Source organism: Simochromis diagramma, unplaced genomic scaffold, assembly GCF_900408965.1.
Source record: "Simochromis diagramma unplaced genomic scaffold, fSimDia1.1 OVJJ01000302.1, whole genome shotgun sequence".
NCBI classification, from domain to species: domain Eukaryota; kingdom Metazoa; phylum Chordata; class Actinopteri; order Cichliformes; family Cichlidae; genus Simochromis; species Simochromis diagramma.
Window position 1 is genome coordinate 9262530 of NW_024386792.1, and position 20891 is coordinate 9283420.

The 20891-nt window shown below is 42.3% G+C and overlaps 1 protein-coding gene across 1 annotated transcript; it reads left to right on the top strand.

Moving 5' to 3' along the window:
- Positions 1-560: 560 nt before the first annotated feature.
- On the top strand, positions 561-20822 carry LOC120728975 (putative methyltransferase NSUN7). Its single transcript, XM_040024272.1, has 12 exons — positions 561-755; positions 1827-2962; positions 7050-7108; positions 8243-8379; positions 8495-8647; positions 8849-9032; positions 10803-11016; positions 11197-11340; positions 11487-11588; positions 11700-11817; positions 15122-15245; positions 19394-20822. Exons 2-12 carry the CDS (start codon positions 2920-2922, stop codon positions 20288-20290), a joined length of 2175 nt encoding a protein of 724 aa, XP_039880206.1. The 5' UTR covers positions 561-755; positions 1827-2919; the 3' UTR covers positions 20291-20822.
- The last annotated feature ends 69 nt before the right edge of the window (positions 20823-20891 follow it).

Genomic DNA, 20891 nt, shown 5'->3' on the forward strand with positions numbered 1-20891 from the left:
ATACCAATCAGAGGGAATTCCAAGTGTCTATTAATGTGCATGAAAATATATCCAAGGATTATGTCCATCCTTTATATACAGTCTATGGCATTAGCATCACATCCTGTTTTATTACCAAATTAAAAAATATTGTACTAGTATGTTGTAAGTCACAAACAGCTTCCCCAGCTTTGCCTTATGCTGCACTGCACTTCTGTGCTCAGTAGGGGGCAGTGACATCAGATACCTGTGAAGCCCCGCCCCCCAACGCTGTCACTTATTAACAGGTAGTACAGTATGAAGGAAGTGTCCAGCTGCCCTGGACACATTCCTGTGTGTAATGGTATCCAAGATAGTTTCTCATATTTGCCAGCAAACACAGACACTCAGCTTTGTGGTCTGTGGTTCACTTTGATCATTTTTTAAAATATATTTAACATGATTTAATAAATGTGTGACTAATGTAACAGTGAAAATCCAAGATGATTAAGTATTTTATGTTTTGTATGTTATACAAAGTACGTTATGTATTATACTGTATAGCTATCTCAGAGGGGGGTCAGGCCTCCTTCATTATCATATTGTTGCCATGGCATTTCAAACTCTCTCCAGAGGGAAGCCATGGATGACAAAGAGGTGATGAGAGGAGTGAAGTTCTCCAATTCACTGGGACAGCATATAATAGCCGGGGAAGAGTAAAGAGCACACAGGCAGATCCAGGATACTCGCTCAGAAGATGAGCGTTGTTCCCATGAGGAGAGTCCTGAATGACAACGGTAAGACCTGCTATGCAATTTTAAACAGCCCATCATCCTGTATGCAGATTACACTAAGCCGCTGTAGCCTTTTCTTCCAGTGCTGCTCTTCTTAAGTGGACTTAGGGTTTTTCTTCTGCAGGAAACTGCTTGACACTCATTAAATCACTGCTGTTTGATATTCATTAATTTATTCCATTTGCACTGACATGGCCTTATTGGACACGTTTCTGGTCAATTCCGGCTCTGTGTTTAAACATTCATGAGTGCCGTAAAAGCCGATTACACTGTGTCTGTGTTTCTCTCTATTAATCCAGTTTAATTAGAGCCAAGTGGTCCCTGAACTTTTGGATGTTAAGTCTCAAAGAAAGTGATGTCACCCAACACTAAACACTGATTAAAACTATTGGGTTAGCTAATGTGTGCCTCTTTTCTATCATTCCATTACATTTTAGACAGAAGAATCTAGGTTTAAGGTCAGAGTAAAGGTTAGAGGTCATTCAAGTAGTTGTTAAAGTTAGAATAACTCTGCAGGAAAATAGATGGAGGTCAATGTAATGTCCCCTGAAGCGATGGAAACACAGCTGAGTGCATGTGTGTTGGTGAAGCAGCTGCACACAGATGGTTTTAGAGGGTCAGTCAGAGGTGGACCTTTGTGCAGGGTCAGGCAGCGGTCCATTATTTATTCATGCCGACGTATCCGAAAGGCCGCCTAATTGCACCAGGAGGAGCCCAATTACGCACAGGGGCCTGCGGCCGCTCTGTCTCACATTCACAGGAAAGTGGGAGGTGGATCACATGTCAGCTATGACCGATGCTGTGCGTCTTATTTACATTTGCAGAGCTCGGGTTCAGCTCTGTAAACACACAGTGTTTGTGTGTGTTTATATGCTCGCTGGAACAGCAGATGCTGGCAGGAGTGCCAAACAAGAAAAGACAAATGTTGTCAGATAGACTGGAAATTGCTTACAGAACCTCTTGACAAGTGTTTGTTTTTTCTCTGATCATGGCAGGCAAAGGTAAGGTGTTTACGGTGCTGCTGGTTGTGTATTTGTGTAACATGAGCACACATACATAGTCTTTGTGTTACAGTGGGCTCCGGCGAGGATGTGAATACGAGCTCTGGGACGGAGAAGGTGATCAGCAAGGAGCCTTTTTCCTCCCTGCTCCCTCGACTGCATTCATCTTCTCACTCTACAGGTGATATCCAGTCTTAAAACTTGCACTACTTATCTCATATTGTATTTACCAAACTGCAAGTTGCAAGAGAAAACTACAATTTTCGCAGAACTTTCATCTTGTGAAAAATTAAGCATACAGCATTTTTGCTTTCATGGTAATTTAGAGGGTAAGTAGCAGGCAAATGCTGCTAATTAAATAATCAATTAACTGACTGGTCATCAGTGAGTGACAGCGCCTATATAAAAACAGAGGTTTTGGCAGTTTGCAGGTCAGTATTAACACATGCCAAGGAGAAAAAACATTTGCAATGATTTTAAAGAAGCAACTGTTCCTGCCATCAGTCTGGGAAGCCCAACATTGTACAGTGAGATTATTCACAAGTGGAAAACATTCAAGACAGTCACCAGTCTTCTCAGAACTGGACATACCAGCAAATTCACCCAAGGTCAGACCGGCCAAAGCACAGAGAAGCTCCAAAAGACCCCCAAAGCAACATCTCAGGCTCTAAAGGCCACAGTTAGCAAGTTAAACATCAGTGTTGATAACAGTACAATAAGAAAACGCCTGAACAAGTAAGGCTAGTTTTGAAGAGTTGCAAGGAGAAAGCCTCTTCTCCCTGAAAAAGAACACGAAAGCAGATGCAACTTTGTAAAGTTACATTTACATGTTTGAATACAGAGCAAAGGAAATCTTTAATGTTATTATTAATACCCGCTTTTAAAAAACAGCTGCCAACAGAAACTAACAATATCTAACAAACCCGACACTTTTCTCTCTATTCAGATAATCAGCACCGTTCTTGTATCGTCTCTCCAACTTCCTCCCTCCACCTCTCTCGTGCCACCTTTGTTTTTCCTCAGCCTATCATCTATCTGATCAGGTTTACCTACAGGCTGCAGATATTTTCCAGCAGCTGTGTAGAGACAAGCCAGCCAGCCAACATCAGCGTCTACATTATGGAAAAAAGACGGAAACATCGCTGCTCAAGAGCGGGGACAAAACCATGGAGAAGCATGTGTTCCAGCTCGCCTTTAACACACTTAAATGTAAGATTACAGTGAACTTCTACAGTGAACAATTTAGAATAGCGCACCACACTTTAACCATATTTAGTTTCATGAATGCAGATGAACTGTACTGTATATCCAGCATGGAGGGAGCCCACTGGTGGTTAAACATAAAGTCAGGGGGAAATTAATTTGATCCCCTCTACTGCCACCTCTGAGGACTTTACCCAACTCCTAGGGATAAGGCAGCCTTATCTCTATAATGAATAACAGAGGAGAGCAGCATATGTCAGCTCCAATATTCACTTTCTGAATAGCATCTTCAACTGCAGGCAGCAGATTAAATAATATATAGTCATACATTTCATTTCTCCACGTGACTGCAAATTGCTTGAGTGGAAGTGCAGTAGATGTCTGTTTGGGAGGTGATAAGAGAGTGCATGTCATGGGCAGACACACACACACACACACACACATATAAATTCACTTTAAAAAGCCACAAGTGTGCATATAGTGAAAAACACAACGTTTTACATACATTATTTGACCATTTAGGTGACAGCAAGTTTTTCCAGATACCTGTCTTTTCTTTTTGGTTGTCCACAGCCACCTATAATGTAGGTAAACAGAATTTCTTCTGAATATTAAAGCGCAGCATTTTGTATTTTTCCAATAAACAGTTTGTAAAACACGCATCATTGATTCTCTATGACAAAACAAGAAATAATCATCCTGATTTTGAACATAAGACAGCATAGTGACTAAGTGTCACTACCTATTTAAATGTTCTGTAAAGTTCCTTATATAGGTTCATCCTTCACTTTAACTCGTGATATATCTAGAGACCAACATGGTGCAGTCGTTTGATACTATGTGAATCTGTTCCCATGTCACCATTTCCAGTATGGAGGTGTGTCAGTGTCACTATGACAGAACCAGCTAACCTTAAAAGGCTTGTTTCTTATGGGTAAAACATGGTTACATTTGACTGGCAACTTGTTTGGTTATAGAATGATTCTGGGTAGACATCCGCATCTAAATGATAAATCTCCTATACTGTGTAGCATTTAGGCTACTTTAGCCTTCCCACTATTGGTGCACATCTGCAAGCCACTTTACACCCCACCTCCACTCCTAGATCCCCCTTTTCTTCCAGACTTTATCAGTCACATCTGTTGTCATCTCTGTACCACTGGCAATATCATGACTACAGCAGCCTCGACTGAAACACATTTATGACATTCATATGTATCTGCATGTAAAGGGAATTCCTGTTTTAGTGTGTATTGCATAGTGAACTTGCACAGGTCACTGGACCGCCACAGAGCATAGCAAACACCCCCCTTCAGTTCTTGCCCAGCAACACGAGTAAAGGAAGGGAAGGGGCAAACAGACAGGGTTGGCGAGCTGCTTTTGAAGTGTTGCTGCATGTTGCATTTTTCATTCACTGGATAGAATTCTTTATCATGAAAATTGCATGAATATCTATGAATGGAATATAATGTTTTTTAAAAAAAAAGGTTTTTCAATATTAAAAAAAATGAATACTGAAATCCTACAGAAACCAGTTCCAGATGCCACACACACACACACACACACACATCCGCACACACACCAACATGCAACATACTCACTCTAAATTTGGGTATTGGCCTGGTTTTTGCCACACAGAGCTGGTAACCATAACAGAGCATTTGGCAGCTAATGAGGCAGATATTCTCTCAGGAGGAGGTAGAGACAAAATTAGAATTAAAAGAGGTGAATTTGGACTTACATTTGTCAGCTTATCAGAGGCATGACACCAGCTGAACACTAAACTTTCTGCATTCATTTTTTTAACCACCTGGTACCGTCTTGTTGACAGAGCTCAACAGTGACTGAACACTGTTTCAAGGGCTCCAGTTCCAAAAGTGATTTTCTGGAATAAGCATTTACTCCACTGACAATGTCTAAAGTCCTTATAGAAAGACTTTTAAGCCTTGAACCAACCAGTTATGACTCATGGCAGTGAAAGAGATAATTTAGATCAAAAAATAAAATGAGGCAAAAGTTACAAGACATGTCTACATAATTACTGTCTGCATAATTGTCTACATAACTACCCAACCTATAAGCAAAACTATGCCAGATTTCACAGGAAATGAATTCCAGCCTTGTCAGATTTAATCCTTTTTGTGTTGTTTAATAGCTTTTGTTGTTTGTGTGCACTGAAGTGTACACAGACTTCCACATTTCCATGGTAACAGCAATCACAAATGTCACTGTTTCAGTTCAGTACTTCTTTCATGTGAAAGCGCAAATAAAATGCAAACACAGGCTTGTGGTTTCCACAGGAGCTCGCAGTAAGTCTGCTTTGGATGCTCACAAAATTATGGCTCATAAACAGGTTTTTTCCTTCGTTTTACCACCGGAACCTTTCTGTTGAGCTCTCATTGAGTTCCATTTGCCATAACCTCATGATACTTTAGCACTATTGTGTTTTCTGCTGAACAGGAACACTCGTTTCCAGAAATAATTTTCTCGTTACTCTGAGTAATTTCTTGGCAGCAGGGACAGACTGACAAGATAATTCAGGCTGGTTATTTGACTCCATCCCAGGCCACTTAAACTGACACTATGTGTTATTTAATACTGCCTCCATATCATAATTTCTGCTGCGTCTGTTATCCCTGTATTGTTGTTGTTGCTCCTGCATCATCATATGTAGCAATGTTGCAACTGACCAATCACATTGCTGTGATGTCATAGCTTTGCAATGTGGTCGGGGGAGTGAACAGCATTTCTTTTTTTAGAAAACTAGTGGAACAAATGGTAAGCATTTCAAGTGTTTTATATATATCTATATGTATATTTCAATAATAACTATATTATTAATGAAATGAAGCTGCACCAATCAGATGTTCTAACATCTCCATCACCACTGGTTGAAATGCAACCACAAACAATAACAGAGGCTGTTATTGTTCTGTTTTTAAATATTACTTCAACTGGATATATGGGAATGATTCCTGTTTTTGCAGCATTCTGCTAGAAACAAAGTGCCTTGAGACACAAGTTAAAATCAGTGCAGTGCTGGCTTCTTGGAAGCAAAATTAAAAGTGAGGGGTGGCTCCAAACCTTTGCACAGTACTCCACATGTGATTAAAGTGTTTTCAGTAAACTGTTTTTCCATGTTTAGCAACAAAATTGTGTCCAAAATAAAAGTGAATACGTGTGTAGACAGTTGTCTGCATCCATAAGTGTACAAAAGGAATAACTGAACATTTTTTAGGTTATTATACATGTTATTATATGTGTTATTACTCCCCTCAGGCTGAAATTCATGTTGGTCTGAAAGTTATTTGGATTAAAAATGCAAAGCTTTGGGACAAAGAGCCTCTGAACCCTAGTTTTCAAGGTTCAGGCTACAGGTGAACCCTCAAAAACCCTCTAGGAATACACTAATCAATGCACATACTAATTTATAAAGGGACCAGTGACTTACAAAACAAATAGCCTGCCTGTTTTAAACAGAGATACGCAGTAAGCTCAAGGATTTTTGTTTAGCGCTTTTCATTTTTAATTAACTCTGATGGGCACTTTAGCATTTCTTCTTCATTCTTCCCCCCTATTGCTCTCTCCCTCCTGGAACTTTTTATTCCCAAATTCATTATACCAAATGTTTTTTTTTACTTTATGTGTAAAGTAGCAAGTAGAGATTGAATGACTCATACTGAGTCTTTTTAGAGGTCCTTCTACTCATTCCTGCGCTCTACTAATGCTGCTCAAATTCACTGTCAGGGCGCAGGGAAATATCCCAGCGTCCAACACTGACTGGCAGTGACTTTGCAGGCTCTGGCATCTGTAGTTTTGACTCTGAATCAGAAATGATTGTGTATTAACTAGAATAATAACCAAAACACAGTTGCTGTTAGCATATCAAAAAGACACATGACCTTGGTTCAGCTGAAGACAGAGCTTCAAGATATCAGCAAATAGAGCCAAACTGTCTATATGACTAAACAAGTGACAGAGTATGATTATCCTCCGCTTTGATGGACACTATGATTCAAATTTCTCTTAATTCATTAAAATTCAGCCGATGTTTTCTTCCCTTTGTTCATTAACAACTTTGTTTTCCTCCTAGATCAAGATTTACTCGAGGACATCATCTCCGACAGCTGCTTCCATACTTCGCAGCATATTGTGAGTCCCACCAGATTTGACATTTGGGTGTTTACAGACTCAAATCCAATGTTTTTTTTAAAAAGAAAAAAAGAAATACGCTCACACACTGAGTGTGTGAAACAGTCTGGGAGTTATCTGTCTTCAAATGAAGTGTTTGTGGCCGTATGAGCGCGATTCATCCGAATATTGGGGAATGATAGCGAGGGAGGCAGGGATGCAGTTAAAGGCCATTTGTATTCAGACGTGTACATGGTCTGTCTGGTTATAGGTGGCAAGTGATACACACAAGGGAGAGGCAGACACACTCTCTCTGACTGGGAACCGTAAATTACGCTGTGAAACACTGCGCTATGACACATACATGGATAAGAGACTCGCTCCGCTCGTGCGTGGCTCTGTGTGGGAATGATAAGTCGAGGGAAACGCAGAGAATGGGCTGAGGCCGTTAGTCTGCGAGTGTGACTATAAAACCACCACACAGCTCTTTATAATTCAACACACATCCTTACTGCAACATACATATTCTGCCTCCCGCACACACACACACGCACAACCTGACAAAAAGAGTGCGTGTACACAGCCATAAGGAAGAGTGCAGACGGACGTGCTCATCATTTTTACTTTACTCTTTGGTGATCATATATTCCTGTTTTGAAGAATGAAGGGAAGCCTTAACTTCAGCTTTTGTGAACATTTCACTGCCTTCTAACTCCTTTGTTTGGTTTTCTGGTTTGAAACGTCACCGTTTTGACTCAGTGTGACACAGCGTTTGGATTAAAGGGAGGCTCAGACCTCTCAGTAGAGAGCTGAGCTTCCCCTCAAGCTACAACATTTTGAGTCAAAGGGCTAAAACAAGAGAAATAAATAGCCCAGAATGTTTTTAAAAGAGGGCAGGATGTTACACAGTGGTGAACAAGGCCCTGTCCAATTTTTTTGAGATGCATTGCTGCCAGTAATTCAAAATGTGCTGATATTTTTCTTAAAATAGCACATTTTCTCAGTTTACTCATTCTAAAATATATTTTTAAAATATAAAATACAGTTTTATAACATTTGCCCAGCTTTTTTTTTTTTTTTTTTTTGCCCATTTTTGCACAGCAGTCCAATTGTTTCAGGACTCAGTCAGTAATAAAGCCCTGCACTGTTTTTCAGTCTGACGACTTGCTGCCTTTGGCGATGGTGATGCTGTTCGACTTTCAGGACAAAAAGTTTTCTCCGTGTGAACGTCCAACGATAGAAGGGCAAGAACCCATCCAGGAAGTCAGGAACCTGGAGAAAAGTCTGCACAGGTGTGTGTGCGAGTGTAAAAGTCACATGCGAACAACAGAAGTTTATTTATGCATAACCAAATAACCAAAACTGAATCAAAGAAACATGAAAATGGGCTCTGCTGTGTTTTTACAGGTGTAAGACCAAGCTGGCTGCCTCTCTAGCTCGCTGCAGAGTGAAGCAGAATCTGCAGAGTGTTTCCTGCTTCCTGTCCGACCGCGTCAGGACCAAACAGCACCGAGCAAGAGGTCTGCCACTGTGCGCATGGATCGACACTCTCAAGATCAGGTAGGTGCTAGTTTCAGCATGATTTTTTTTGGCGTAATGCAGCATGTGTTTAATGCCTGGTAAAGTTTACTGGTGGTTAAAGCAGAATACTGACATGCAGCTAATCGGAGGGCACTGGTGTCTCTGTATTACAATCTAGTCTCCTGTATCTGTACCTGGTGATGTGTGTCTCTGACAGCATGTTTTGTCCTCTCCCTGTAGTCTTGCCGAGATGTGTGAAGCGTTACAAAGCGCCGGTTTGTGTCAAGCGGAGAACGAGACTGAACTCGTGGAGTTCACGTTCTGCAGGGACCCCCTCTGTCCCGACACACTCATCTTCTCGCAGCATCTTCAAGCTTGGCTCCAGCACAGCAGCCTCACCGCCACACGTGTGCTGAACATACAGGTAGAAATCTGGGTGTGCCTATATTTGAGTCTTAAGAGCTTGAAAAGAAGGTGAGAAGACTTCGTCAGAGGTTTTCGGAAGACATGTCACCTTTCATCCAAGAGTTTTCTTCAGTATTAAAAATTAAAGGTGGAGAGTCTCAGGTATTAGTCCCTTAGGAGGTGGCTGTTGACTCGCCGTTAATGTGTAGCTGAGCCCCCAGAGTGTACTTGCACTTAAAGGTCAAAGGTCACTCTTTCAGGGATGGCAAAATGGCTTGAAAGAGGAATATAAGTGACCATCATCGAACAGAGGTGGTGGCTTAGGACACCTGCTGTCACCCACCTACAATTTATGTCTTGAGATCCCTTACCAGACCTCAACCCCCACTCACACTACACGTCAGGTGACATGAATAGCTCACATGATTGGGTGGGGCATGGTCTGACAGCGCTTTCCCCCAAAACCTCTGGTGATAATGACCCCTGCCTTTTTTCACCCCTAGTGGGGTGGGTTTCCTTCCTTTCAAGCTCTTAAGGCCACCATGACCAGGATAACTGAGAACCTGTTTTCTCTGGGGTGAGCACTTGAACATAACCTTAGCAAACTAGAGCAAAGAGCAGGGAAGAGTGCTGGACTCATGAGGTGTTCTCACACGTAAACTCAAGACAACATCAGGAGAGTCAGGTCAGAACAAAGTAGCACACAGCAGGAGATCTTTGGGATTGGGCACATTCTCACCACTGGAAGTCTTTAGTTTAGGTGAAGATGCTGCCTGAGACGTGGGAGGTGTGGATGCCACAAATCAGACAGTTTGTAGTAGAGAGCTGGCAGATTAAAGCCCCTCAAGTGACTCGACCAGGATTTATGTTTTCAAGCAGTGGTGCTTATTGGAAAATGCATACAGACTAAATCAAGAGGACTGAAGCCATTGCAGATGTCCTTTAAATCTGCATTCTTTCTAATGATCAGCAGCGGGAACTTTCTCTGGAAGCAGAAGTATGTCAGATTGCATAAAAGTCTATGAGATTAAAGCTATCCCTTACTTGATTTACCTGGGTAAATGCTTTCTTGATGGATGTACGGTCTCAGAAAAACCTTCCGGTATTATTTATTACTGCCTGATGGGAGTCCTTAGTTTCTCAGTCAATTCTAGTCATAACTGTGAAGTCTGGTTTCAAAGAACAAGATGGTGATGACCAACAGCTGACGTCATTCTTAGAGGGGACTAGAGATCTGCTTGTAAATCTGAAAGATTTAAAGTGAAAGCTGAAGGTAAGAGTTAAAAGTGAAAAAGGATTCAGCGAGAGATAAAAATCACTGCGTATATTCAGTTTAAAGAACAGCAACAGTGGAAATCCAGCTCACTCACTGTTTTTGTCAGCTTTTCTATTGACGGTCATTTTAGGTCCAGATTTTTCAGATCATTAGCAACACGTGCATTTAGCGTGAGCGCTGCGTGCTCCTCTATAAAAGACTTAAATTAAGAAGGAAAAAGTTACAGGAATCGAAATCAGCAGAGAGAAACACACTCAGTCTGTATGAAGGCTGCCTAATAGTCTTTTTCTAGGTGGAAAGCATTTCACCGCTGTGCGATAAAGTGCAAGTTTTGGCCTTTGATCCAGGCTGACTTCCTGTTGTGATGTGAAGTCTGAAGTCTTGAGTTGAATGACTTGAATTCGATTAGCTGCACAGCGGTCTGTAAGTCCGGAGGGTCCAGCTTCTTTAAGGAGAAAGTAGTCCACCGATCTTGTGTGAATAGCAGACACACCTGTCTGTCTGTCTTTGTAGGACAGGAGCGTGTGCGTGGCAGCAAGTGTGTTACGCCCCCTGCTGTTTGATAAAAACGACGTCCTGCTAGCGGGGGCCTTCTCGGCCATGACCGTGGCACACGTGGCTATTGTGGCTGCTTCCCGCTCGGTCCGAGTGCTGGTGTGTGGCGCTGATCACAACCCCTCACACAAAGAGGAGATCCAGGAACTGCTCACACAGATGGACTTAAAAAGTGAGTGACAAACACTTCAGATTTACTGATCTGTCCTTGTTGCTGCTGATGTCGCTGTATTTGTCCTTTAAGCTTTGACATTCATGAACCCTAACCCTGAGTTTTGAATATTACATATGATGGCAGCACAGTGCCAACACTAATCCGATCACTCACATGTTGCTCTACATCCTGATGTAGACGTTCGTGTCCTGTCACAAGCGTTTTACGGTCTGGATGACGGAGATGCCACCGTCCAGCGAGTAAAGGTCATCATGGTGCTGCCTCAGTGCTCGTCTTCTGCCCTCAATGACCCGGTGCCCGCTATCCACAGTGAACATGGAGGTAGGGAAATATAAGAGACCCCAACCTCCTGTTTCAATGAGTAAACATAATATATGTCGTTTTGTTTAACATTTGAATATTATGCAGTCATGTCCAAGTAGAGTTAAACAAGGGCAGACGTTAAACAGGTTCTCCTCTGCTGACAGACTGGGGTCTGCTGCCAGATTTGTCCCATGGTTCTGTTTCCAAGAGAAAAATAAACTCTCTGACCGCCCAGCAGGCGAAACTGCTGGCACACGCTCTCACCTGTGAGTAAATACCAAGCACACACACTTTTCACCAACCGAGCTACAACTTAAACACGTTATGTATTTTTATTCCTGTTGGTAAAAAATTCATTTATTTCCTTCATTCATCAGTCCCAAAGGTTCAGACTGTGGTCTACTGCACACGCTCAGTGTATCCCGAGGAAAATGAACAGCTGGTGAAGAGAGTGTTAGAGAAAACACACACTCACCCCAAACTGCTGCCCTACAGGTACAACAAACACACTCGGCTCCATCTTTATACAGTTGTCTGCTTAATAGGCATTTAATCCTTTTAGTCATATATAAATATAAAGTACTTTTTTAATCCACAGGCTTAAACAAACACAAGCGTAATGAGGAACCTACAGGGCAGTGTAACAGGAAACAGGAGGCACTTAAACCATCTCAGATACTTTGTTTAATTTGATGGTCCTTTTTTTTCGTTTTATCTTTTGGCATCATTCGTTAATTTCCACAGCAAATAGAAATGGGAGCAACGAGCAGCCCATCTTCTTTTCTAGGGCTCAGCTCACCGTGCAATAACCACAGAAACCAAATGTCATTTCAGCTTTTTTAAAGCTAAACTGTTCATTTTCTCTTATTGCAGCTGGATTATTATCTCTGAGTCCAAACACAGATGGTAGGACAAACCCTTGCATGGGGCTCATGTGAGCGAAAACTCACAAAAGCTATCAGATAAAGCATGCTGACATTGATAAATTCACTTTATAAGCTTGGAAAGCATGTGATTCCAGCGGATACGGCGGTTTGGGTCACCATTCCCGTGCACGGATTTCTAAATAACCTATTATTTTTACCTTTCTATAAGAGAGTGTGTGTGTAAGAGAGAGAGAGTCTGTCAGCAGGCTGATGACAGTCTAAAGGATCAGCTGCTGTTACCGGTGGGCCTGAGATTAATCCCGCAGTCGGGGTAAACGGGGCGGAGAAGATTTCAGAGTCTGTTTCATGCTTGCTGCTCCACAAAAGTCATTTCCTGCCATCCGTCCGCTTAAAGGAATCCAAATGTTATTAAATCAGCTCACATAAGCTCTTTTATCAACTTGCGTTAGGATTTTAGGCACATGTTTGATGTCTGTGTTTCCAGTATCTGTTCTGTGAAAACACAGATGTTTCAGTTGTTTTTACAAAGGATGACAGTGGACTGCAAACACCACTGCACTTCAGCGAAGTTTGGAGGAAGGAAGTAGCGATCCGTACATAGCCAGGTTTTTGACACAGTTTTTGTATGTTTGCCTCCACGGTGGATTTGAAATCAAATGGTAAATGTGTGATTGAAGCACTGACTTTCAGCAACTTGAATTAACTGTTTAGGAATGAGCGGCACATTTATACACAGTCCACAGAGGCTCGAATGTACTTAGACAAGTGACGAGCAGTTTCATTGCCAGGTGATGTCTGTTCCCCTGGTATTTCATGACAGTGTTGAACTTTGTATTTTATATGAGGCCCAAAGAGATGTCAGTGCAAGTGGGGGAAGCCGTCATTAGGCTGAAAAGCCATAATAAATCTATCACAGAGAGCAAAAACATAAACAGAGGCCACAACCTGGTATGTTCTTAAAAACAAGGAAATTCCTTTAGCCGGCTCAGCAACACCAAAAATTCCTGAAAGACCACAGAAGTCAAACAAAGTGGGATGATGACAGAATTACAAACAACTCAAGAACACTCTGAGGGAGGCAGGTGAGTCCTTGTCAGGATCTACAATCAAGAGATGTCTCCATACAGACGGTTTATGACAAACAGCAAATCACTGGTTACACTGAAGGACTGGACCACACAGCACACACAGTTCTAGGAAAACAGATTATTTGGACAGATGAAACCAAGATGAGCTAGAAGAGAAATATAGAAAAGGAGGGGAACTGCTTTTTCCCCCCCAGATAATGATCAGATTATCAGCATATTGACATGTGCATGTATGGCTGCCAGTGAAACTGGGTCATTAGTGTTTATTGATGCTGTGACTGCTGTGATAGAAGTAGCAGGATTTATTCAGGGCAGCTTGGTGGTGCGGTGGTTAGCGCCGTTGCCTCATAGCATCACGGCCCTGGGTGTTTGCCATAGGTGCGAATGGTTGTCTGTCTCTGTGTTAGCACTGCAGGAAACTGGCGATCTGTCCAGGGTGCACCCTGCCTCCCGCCCTATGGTAGCTTGGATAGGCTCTGCCCTTCTCATTTAAAATTAAATTTGTCCAGTTAATGCAATACTTTTGTTAAACCCTCCAAATTAAAGCTAAAAGTCTGCACTTCAGTCACATCTTTACTGTTAGATTTAAAAATCCTCTGTGTTGGTGCACGGAGGCAAAACTGCAAAACCTGGATCAATATCAGCCTAACTGTACATTCTGCTTCCACACATGTGACTCCAGTCATGTAACTTAACATGTGAGCTCACAACCCATTATAAAAGCACGAGCGTAGTTTTATCTTAATAGCTTTTAGTGGAGATGAAAAGTTGCCCCACAAAAAATCTGACTGTGTGTGTAAACACTCGACATAAAGAGCACCCTGCTTTCACAATCAGCATTGCATTGAGAATTTTAATGCAAACGAAGGTCACATCTGCACATCGTCTCCATATTTCAGCAAGATTTAGACAGCGCTTGGTCCGCTGAGATTTCTCATTCAACATTTCCTAAAATATCGAATCCTGAAGGGAACTTGGACCAGAAGTATGGCCTGACAGCAACAGCTGCGAGGCCCATAAACAAGACTGTCCTTAGGCTGTGAACAGGACAATCTGTCAAGAGACACCATGAGAAGCACCTGATGAGCCACCCACTCCCATCCACTTACATACAGGAAACCTTTGTGCCTGGAAACTACTGCACTGACACTGAACTGCAGGATGCCCACGTACTGTTTCATGTGACTGCTGTTGCTTGTATATCAAGTAAAACTGCTAGCAACATTGTTTTTCAAGAACTTTGCCACGGCGCTAGAAAGTTTGAAGAAAAGCTGAGGCCGATTAAACAAATCCTGTTTTCTTTATTTGGTTGTCAAAATAATTTATTTCTCTTTGGTTCAATTTCCAGAAGCTGGCAGTTCTTGTGCGCGTTACACAACCATTTACTCACAGCAGGGGAGCTCCGAGTTCTGACGACCAAGTGCCAATTTAGGAAATTTGTTTGTGACTGAGGGCCGCACAGGAAAAATACATCAAAACCATTCAGCATTCGTACAGTCTCTGTTCAGAGAACTGCGATTTATGTTGGTATTTTTTACTATGGTTTACAGCCTTGGTGGTATTTTTATGACCCCTGCTTTATCAGTAGCTCTTAGGAGGTTTTAGTTGGTATCGTGGCTGAAACAGAAGAAAAACACCCCTATGGTTTCATATTTGATGAACTGTGCAGTGATCATCTTTCATTGGCTCATGAGCCACACAAACTGTTCCCAAGGACCACAACTATGCATCCTGGGCTTACAGTAATCCTCTTCTAAATGCATGTGATGATGACGAATCGGTGTGAAAATGCTTTTTTCTTCCCGTTCTGTACCGCTCCCTCAGGGTGAATGGTCCAATTTTCCCGGACGACTCCTCGTCAGGAGGCGAAACGGACTCACACAAGTTTTTCAGGCTCGAACCATCGAAGGTCACCAACGGCTGCTTCGTCGCCAGACTGTCCCGACAGGTGAGACGCATGGGAGGAGAAAGCGTAAGATGAAAGTAAGAAGAGAATAAAGGACAAGGCTGCTTTTAAAGGACTGAGATTTTGTGATGTGTGTAGAGTATTCACGCGTGTGCGCGCATGCAATTGCTTTGCAACAAGACCTTCTAGTAGTGCTGAGGCTGCACTTCTTTGCTGTCTGACTGCAGGGAGGTCAGTCAGCTCTGTGAGCCTGCGCACGCACGCACACACAGTAGGTAGGTGTGTGTGTGTGTGTGTGTGTGTGGACCATTGCTCTGTAAAAACACTGCAGCAATATTCCAATATTCCATAAAAATCAGACAAGCTAAAGATGAAATGCCTGTGAGCCAGTGAAACATTTCAGTACTCCAGAGCCAAGATGAATGGATAATTCTCTGTGTCGCTCTTTCAGCCTTTCCTCCAAGCCCTCAAGCCTTGTTGCATCACATCATTTGCCCCCTCCCCTTTCTTGCCTCTTGCTGCACTCATAAAAAGAGGGAAAAATACAACAGAAGGAGCTGCTGCTCCTTCGATCACCTGCAGCTTGAAAAAATGCTGCAGTGAGGTCCGTAGAGCCACAACAAAAACTATTCAATCACGTTGGGTTTATAATGGTTTACTCGTGTATAAAAATGCATTTATAGGAGTTGAAATTAATATTTAGTAAGTCCCTACTAACGCTGATCCTTTAAATCTATTGTCATAAAAGAATGTTGCAAAAGACAAAGAAGCTTTAAAAAAAATTTGCTTCTGCAGTGATGCAGATCTACATGCTAAATGTTCACATCTGGAAGTAAACATGGAAAAGATAAAGTAGCATCTTGAAAGCTGAAGGATGAAACGAGTTTAAAACTCCTCGACACCTTTGAGTGCTGAAGAAAAAACAAGAAAGTGCCTTTAAGTGAAATCAGACATTTGACAACAAGAAAAATGACTCTTTATGGAGGCAGAAACGTTAATTGACATGCATGTACAAGTACACAACAAACCTGTTTGTGCAGACAGTAAGCTCAAACGCTGGATACTGTAGGACAAATGAGAGTGAGAAGCAGAGCAAACACCACCCGTGTAGTCTGCTTGTAGGTACTTGTCAGTGTGAACAAGCCAATTCCTTCAGCAGAGAAGCACTGATTTGAGACATGGCTGAAGGATCGGTTAATAGAATAACAGTTGAAATATAGCACATCCTGCACTCTGTTTGTGAACAAAGAGCACATAAAAGTTACCAGGAATCATTCTTAAATTGGTCTTTCTTCCTGGATTTGTCCCACAGACACACACACAGAGTGTAGCAAGAGGCACAAATAAGATATTTTTGTGTGTGTGTGTGTGTGTGTGTGTGTGTGTGTGTGTGTGTGTGTGTGTGTGTACACACACATATATACATACATAATAAAGACCAGGTGATTGATGTGCAGGAAAGGGTTTCATTTAAACGTTCTCATGCAGAATGTGCTGCTGGTTAAAGAATCATTTCTAATGCAAATCGTATCTTTCCAACACAAATGGGCACGCTGCTGCAGACACCTCTGTCCTGTCCAGCTCGCTGCGGTAATTTAAAATCTAATGATCACGTCTAATTGGATTGACGACCACTACAGCGACTACAATGAACACAGAGCTGGGGCTGCAGATTTTGTTACACTGAAGAGATACCTCATCGATGCGTGCAGATACACAGAAATTAAGGAATGGGAACCCGTCCGCATAGACGAGGGGACAAACTGCACCTGTTCCACATCTGGGAGGTTGTTGAGCTCTATTCCCCTCCAAGTATCTCCAGTATTTCCTCACAAATTGTAGATTTAGCATTTTAATTTAAAAATGTAAGGGTTTACACACGACTCAAGGAGCCAAGCTGGAAGCTCTGTGTGGTTATCAGTGCTGCTTTGAGCTAATAGCTGAATAACAATGAAGCTCTTGAAGTGGTCACATTTTCATGATCAATCAATCAACCCGATAGGCGAGATATTTCGGCCTGGACCAAAGTGGTAGACCAATGATCTTGTCACTGAGACTTAAAGTAGACATTTTAACTAGAAAATGATTCATCAGCCTGAAACCTGAAATATTTTATCTGTTAAACACGTGTGACGGGCTGCAATCAGTCATACCGCTCTCCAGTAAACTGTAGTCTTCTGCATTTTACCACCACATTGGCAGCGCAATTAAAGTTCTGAGGCTTATAAATGACTCAAAGCGTACAATGCTGTCAAAGTAAGAAAAATGGAAAACTGCAGAGACAGATTAAACTCTCAGGGGTGAATAGAAAATGCATTTGTAATATTTTTAAGCAGCTTTCATAAGAGAAGAGAAAGTAAATGATGATTCAGAGAGACTGTGACAGAAAACAGACAGACCGAAGGTTCGGGAAAAGTTAATGGGATTTCTTGTTTCTGCACTGCCGATGAATACAACCTTTCACTTCTATCCATATAACACTCAGGCTGTAACGTACAAAGTTCATTTGCAGTCCTGTGAAACACTGAGCACGTCCTTTTAGCAGCCAGGTGCTGATAATCAAATGCATTTGATTAAGTGATCATCAGTGATTGTGAGCGCCTCTGTAAAAGCAGAAGTTTGCATAATGTGCTGGTTTTGGGCATTCAGGTGTGTGTTTATGTGGATTTACTTTGAAGCCACAGGACCTGGGCACCTTGCAGTGATGGATTTTACCATGAGCTCCTCTGCACACTGACATATTCTAGAGTCAAAAGTGAGACCATCTGTCCAACAGCTAAAAGATGGCCTAAATCGGGCCACGCAACAGGGCAGTGACCTCAAACACAGCAGCAAAGCTACACCAGCATGACCGAATGCCCGCAAATCTCAGTGAACTGAAGCAGCGTTGTAAATAAGAGTGGACTAGAATTCCCCCACAATGGCACGAGAGAGAAAACCTTTACTTACTCATTACTTTGGTTATTGCTGCTAAAGGTGGTTCAGTACATGACTGAATCGTGGGGTGTACTTAGATTCGCACGAGACTGCAGAGTCTCTGTGCAAACTTTCTTTTCCACAGGGTTATTTGTGTTTCAGTGTGATGGGGAGTTTTACATTAAAATGAATGTTGCCAAGGTGACTTCATGAAGTAGTTTTGATCCCTTGAATTTCATTATCTTAGTTTTTGGTTACATAAAAGGTCATGTTTAGACAAGAGTTATTAACTAACACCAACAAGCTTGGTTAGCAAGCTGCACGGAGTATAAATACACACAGAGATAAATACGATCTAATTTGCACAAAGTAACAAGAACTGAGCACAGACTTCTTCAGACCACAAGACAAATTTACAAAACTTACAACATGATAAAGATGCCCCCGAACTCAGAGTTGCCCATTTGTTTTATACTGAGCTTCTAATCTGTGCATTTCCTCTGTAACATGAGTCTGTGGCACTAACACACCTTCTAAAGCCAGTCTGGAGTGGCAGTGTGGGAAGCTACACTATGACAATTTTCAGCCCGAGGGCTTGTCAACAAAATTCATCTACCCCGAATTTATCGCTTATCTTACCTCACCTTTTATGTATTTGACTGCATTAATGGCCCTGAAGCTTTAACGCTGGATGATTTTTCGATTGGTCCTGCGTTTTCTGTCCAGATTAAAAATAGTTTCTCTACTATCCACACGGGATAACCTGTAATTAATTTGGCAATGCTTGTACATCTGTTAGGATAAACCGAGATAAAGTTCAGAGAACTTCTGAGTGCAGGTTGGTTATTCAGTACTTAAAGAAGAAAAACTGAAGTTTTACTTTGAGGGCTGGCAGCTTCACTAAGACGCTGAACGCAGTGGGACAAACATTACAAACACATTAGCATTTTTGTTGTAAGCAGGGTATCATTGTGATGATAGCATTCAGTCCAAAACCAGCTGTTTTCTCACATGGGCATAGAGAGGAAACATAAGTGGCTGTAGACTGTGAGCATCCTGGTGCCTTTCAGATGATATTCTTTATTTGCTGCCATGATGCGGTGTAAAAGCCTCCTCCCCCTCCTCTGCAGGTTCGCCTTATCGCTGTAGCTCATTTCCACACCATTGTGTTTTTATTGTGTAGATCTCCCCTGTGCTACCTTTCCCCCCGAGACCAGTCATTTTAATGCATTGTGGCTTCACATTAAATCTTCAAACTGCTCTTTCTTCTTCAGGCAGATCCTACTAAGGTGGAAACAGTCCAAGATGTGCTGGCAAGGGCGGCGGCAAAGGGCCTCCTGGGCGGAATGATTCCCGAACAATCAAAAGCTGCTAAAAAGGGGAAAAGCAAGAAGAATCGAGCAGCATCAGCCAGCAGCAAACCTTCATCCTCCTCCAGCCTCGAGAGGGAGACGGGAGCAGAGCTGCCAAATGGACGAGATCCATTCACACCTTCAGGAGATGAAGAGGAGAAAGGCGAGGGAGATGATGGTGAAGATGAGGAGGAGGAAAAAGTGGGCGAGACAGAGAAAGAGGGGGGAAAGAAGAGGAGGGGGCATAAAGGGCGTAAGCGAAAAGGCCATCCAAAGCAAAGCAAGAACACTACTGTCTCCACGCATGAACCTAAAGGCCACAAGAAGAAACAGACAAAGAAAAAAGTCAACCAATCACATCACAAGAGGCGTCGGACGAAAAGCAAACCGAGACGAATACCTCGCCTTACACTAGCTTTAATGTCCTCTGCAAAACCCTCCAACCACTTGTCTCCAATCACAGCTCTGGCACAGAGGATGAGCATCAATCCAGCGTTTAAATCACAGCAGACATTACTCAGCACGCCTTCCCCCGCTGGAAAGCATCCTTCAACCGCTCTTCCTGCCATACCCGCTCCCCACACAGCCTCCACGGGACTAAACACACAGCCTGAAAGAGCACAGGAAACATCGAACGACGCTGCTAAACCAGCAAAAGAGGCGGTCAGAGCTGACAATGTGGGGCTGCCACCAATCTCCTCCACCTCTCTGCGCAGCAGGAGTGGCAGTTCTGGCTACAGGCCTCTGTCTGGGACCCTCAACTCCCAGCAAGGCAACATGTCTACGTCTTCATCCTCAATCTCTCTGCCTGATGTATAAAAAAAAAAAAAAAAGTATTCTCACTGATGTACTAACGCCACATCAAGTGCTTTTTAATTATTACAATATTTGAATTATTTTGTAGCCTTTCTGCTGCTTAGATTTGTTTTTTAAATATATGTGGCTCACTCATAAACTAGATCGTCTAGTAATTTATGTTGACTAATACACAAATAAATTACTACTTGGGCCACAGTGAAGTTCAGTGAAGAGCAGGTTGCAGTATTTGCCAGACACAAAGTAACTACTGACCTGATTGGTACCCATCTATCAGTCAAGGTGGCCACACAACTGAAAAATGCAGAACTTAACATGATTTAGATGGTTTATCATGTCAAAATTAAGTGCTTGGTATAGCTGTCATGGAGGCCTGGCTTAAAGGTGACATATGCTCATTTCAGGCCCATATTTTCCTTTGTGGGATCTCACGGTTGTTTTACATTCACAGTTTAGAACTGTGACATCACTACAACATTTTCATTTTTGCTTTTTTCCTCCAGTAAAATAATGCACATCTCTTTAATCTTCAGTGATACAAAAACAAAAAGTTTCATGGGAATAAATAACTTAATGACTCACGAGCTGCAGACAGCTGGACTCT

Coding starts and splice junctions, on each gene's coding strand:
- LOC120728975 (XM_040024272.1), top strand. CDS start 2,920: ATGGAGAAGCATGTGTTCCAGCTCGCCTTTAACACACTTAAAT. Junction 9,033..10,802: donor CACGTGTGCTGAACATACAG/GTAGAAATCTGG, acceptor CTGTCTTTGTAG/GACAGGAGCGTGTGCGTGGC. Junction 15,246..19,393: donor TCGCCAGACTGTCCCGACAG/GTGAGACGCATG, acceptor TTTCTTCTTCAG/GCAGATCCTACTAAGGTGGA.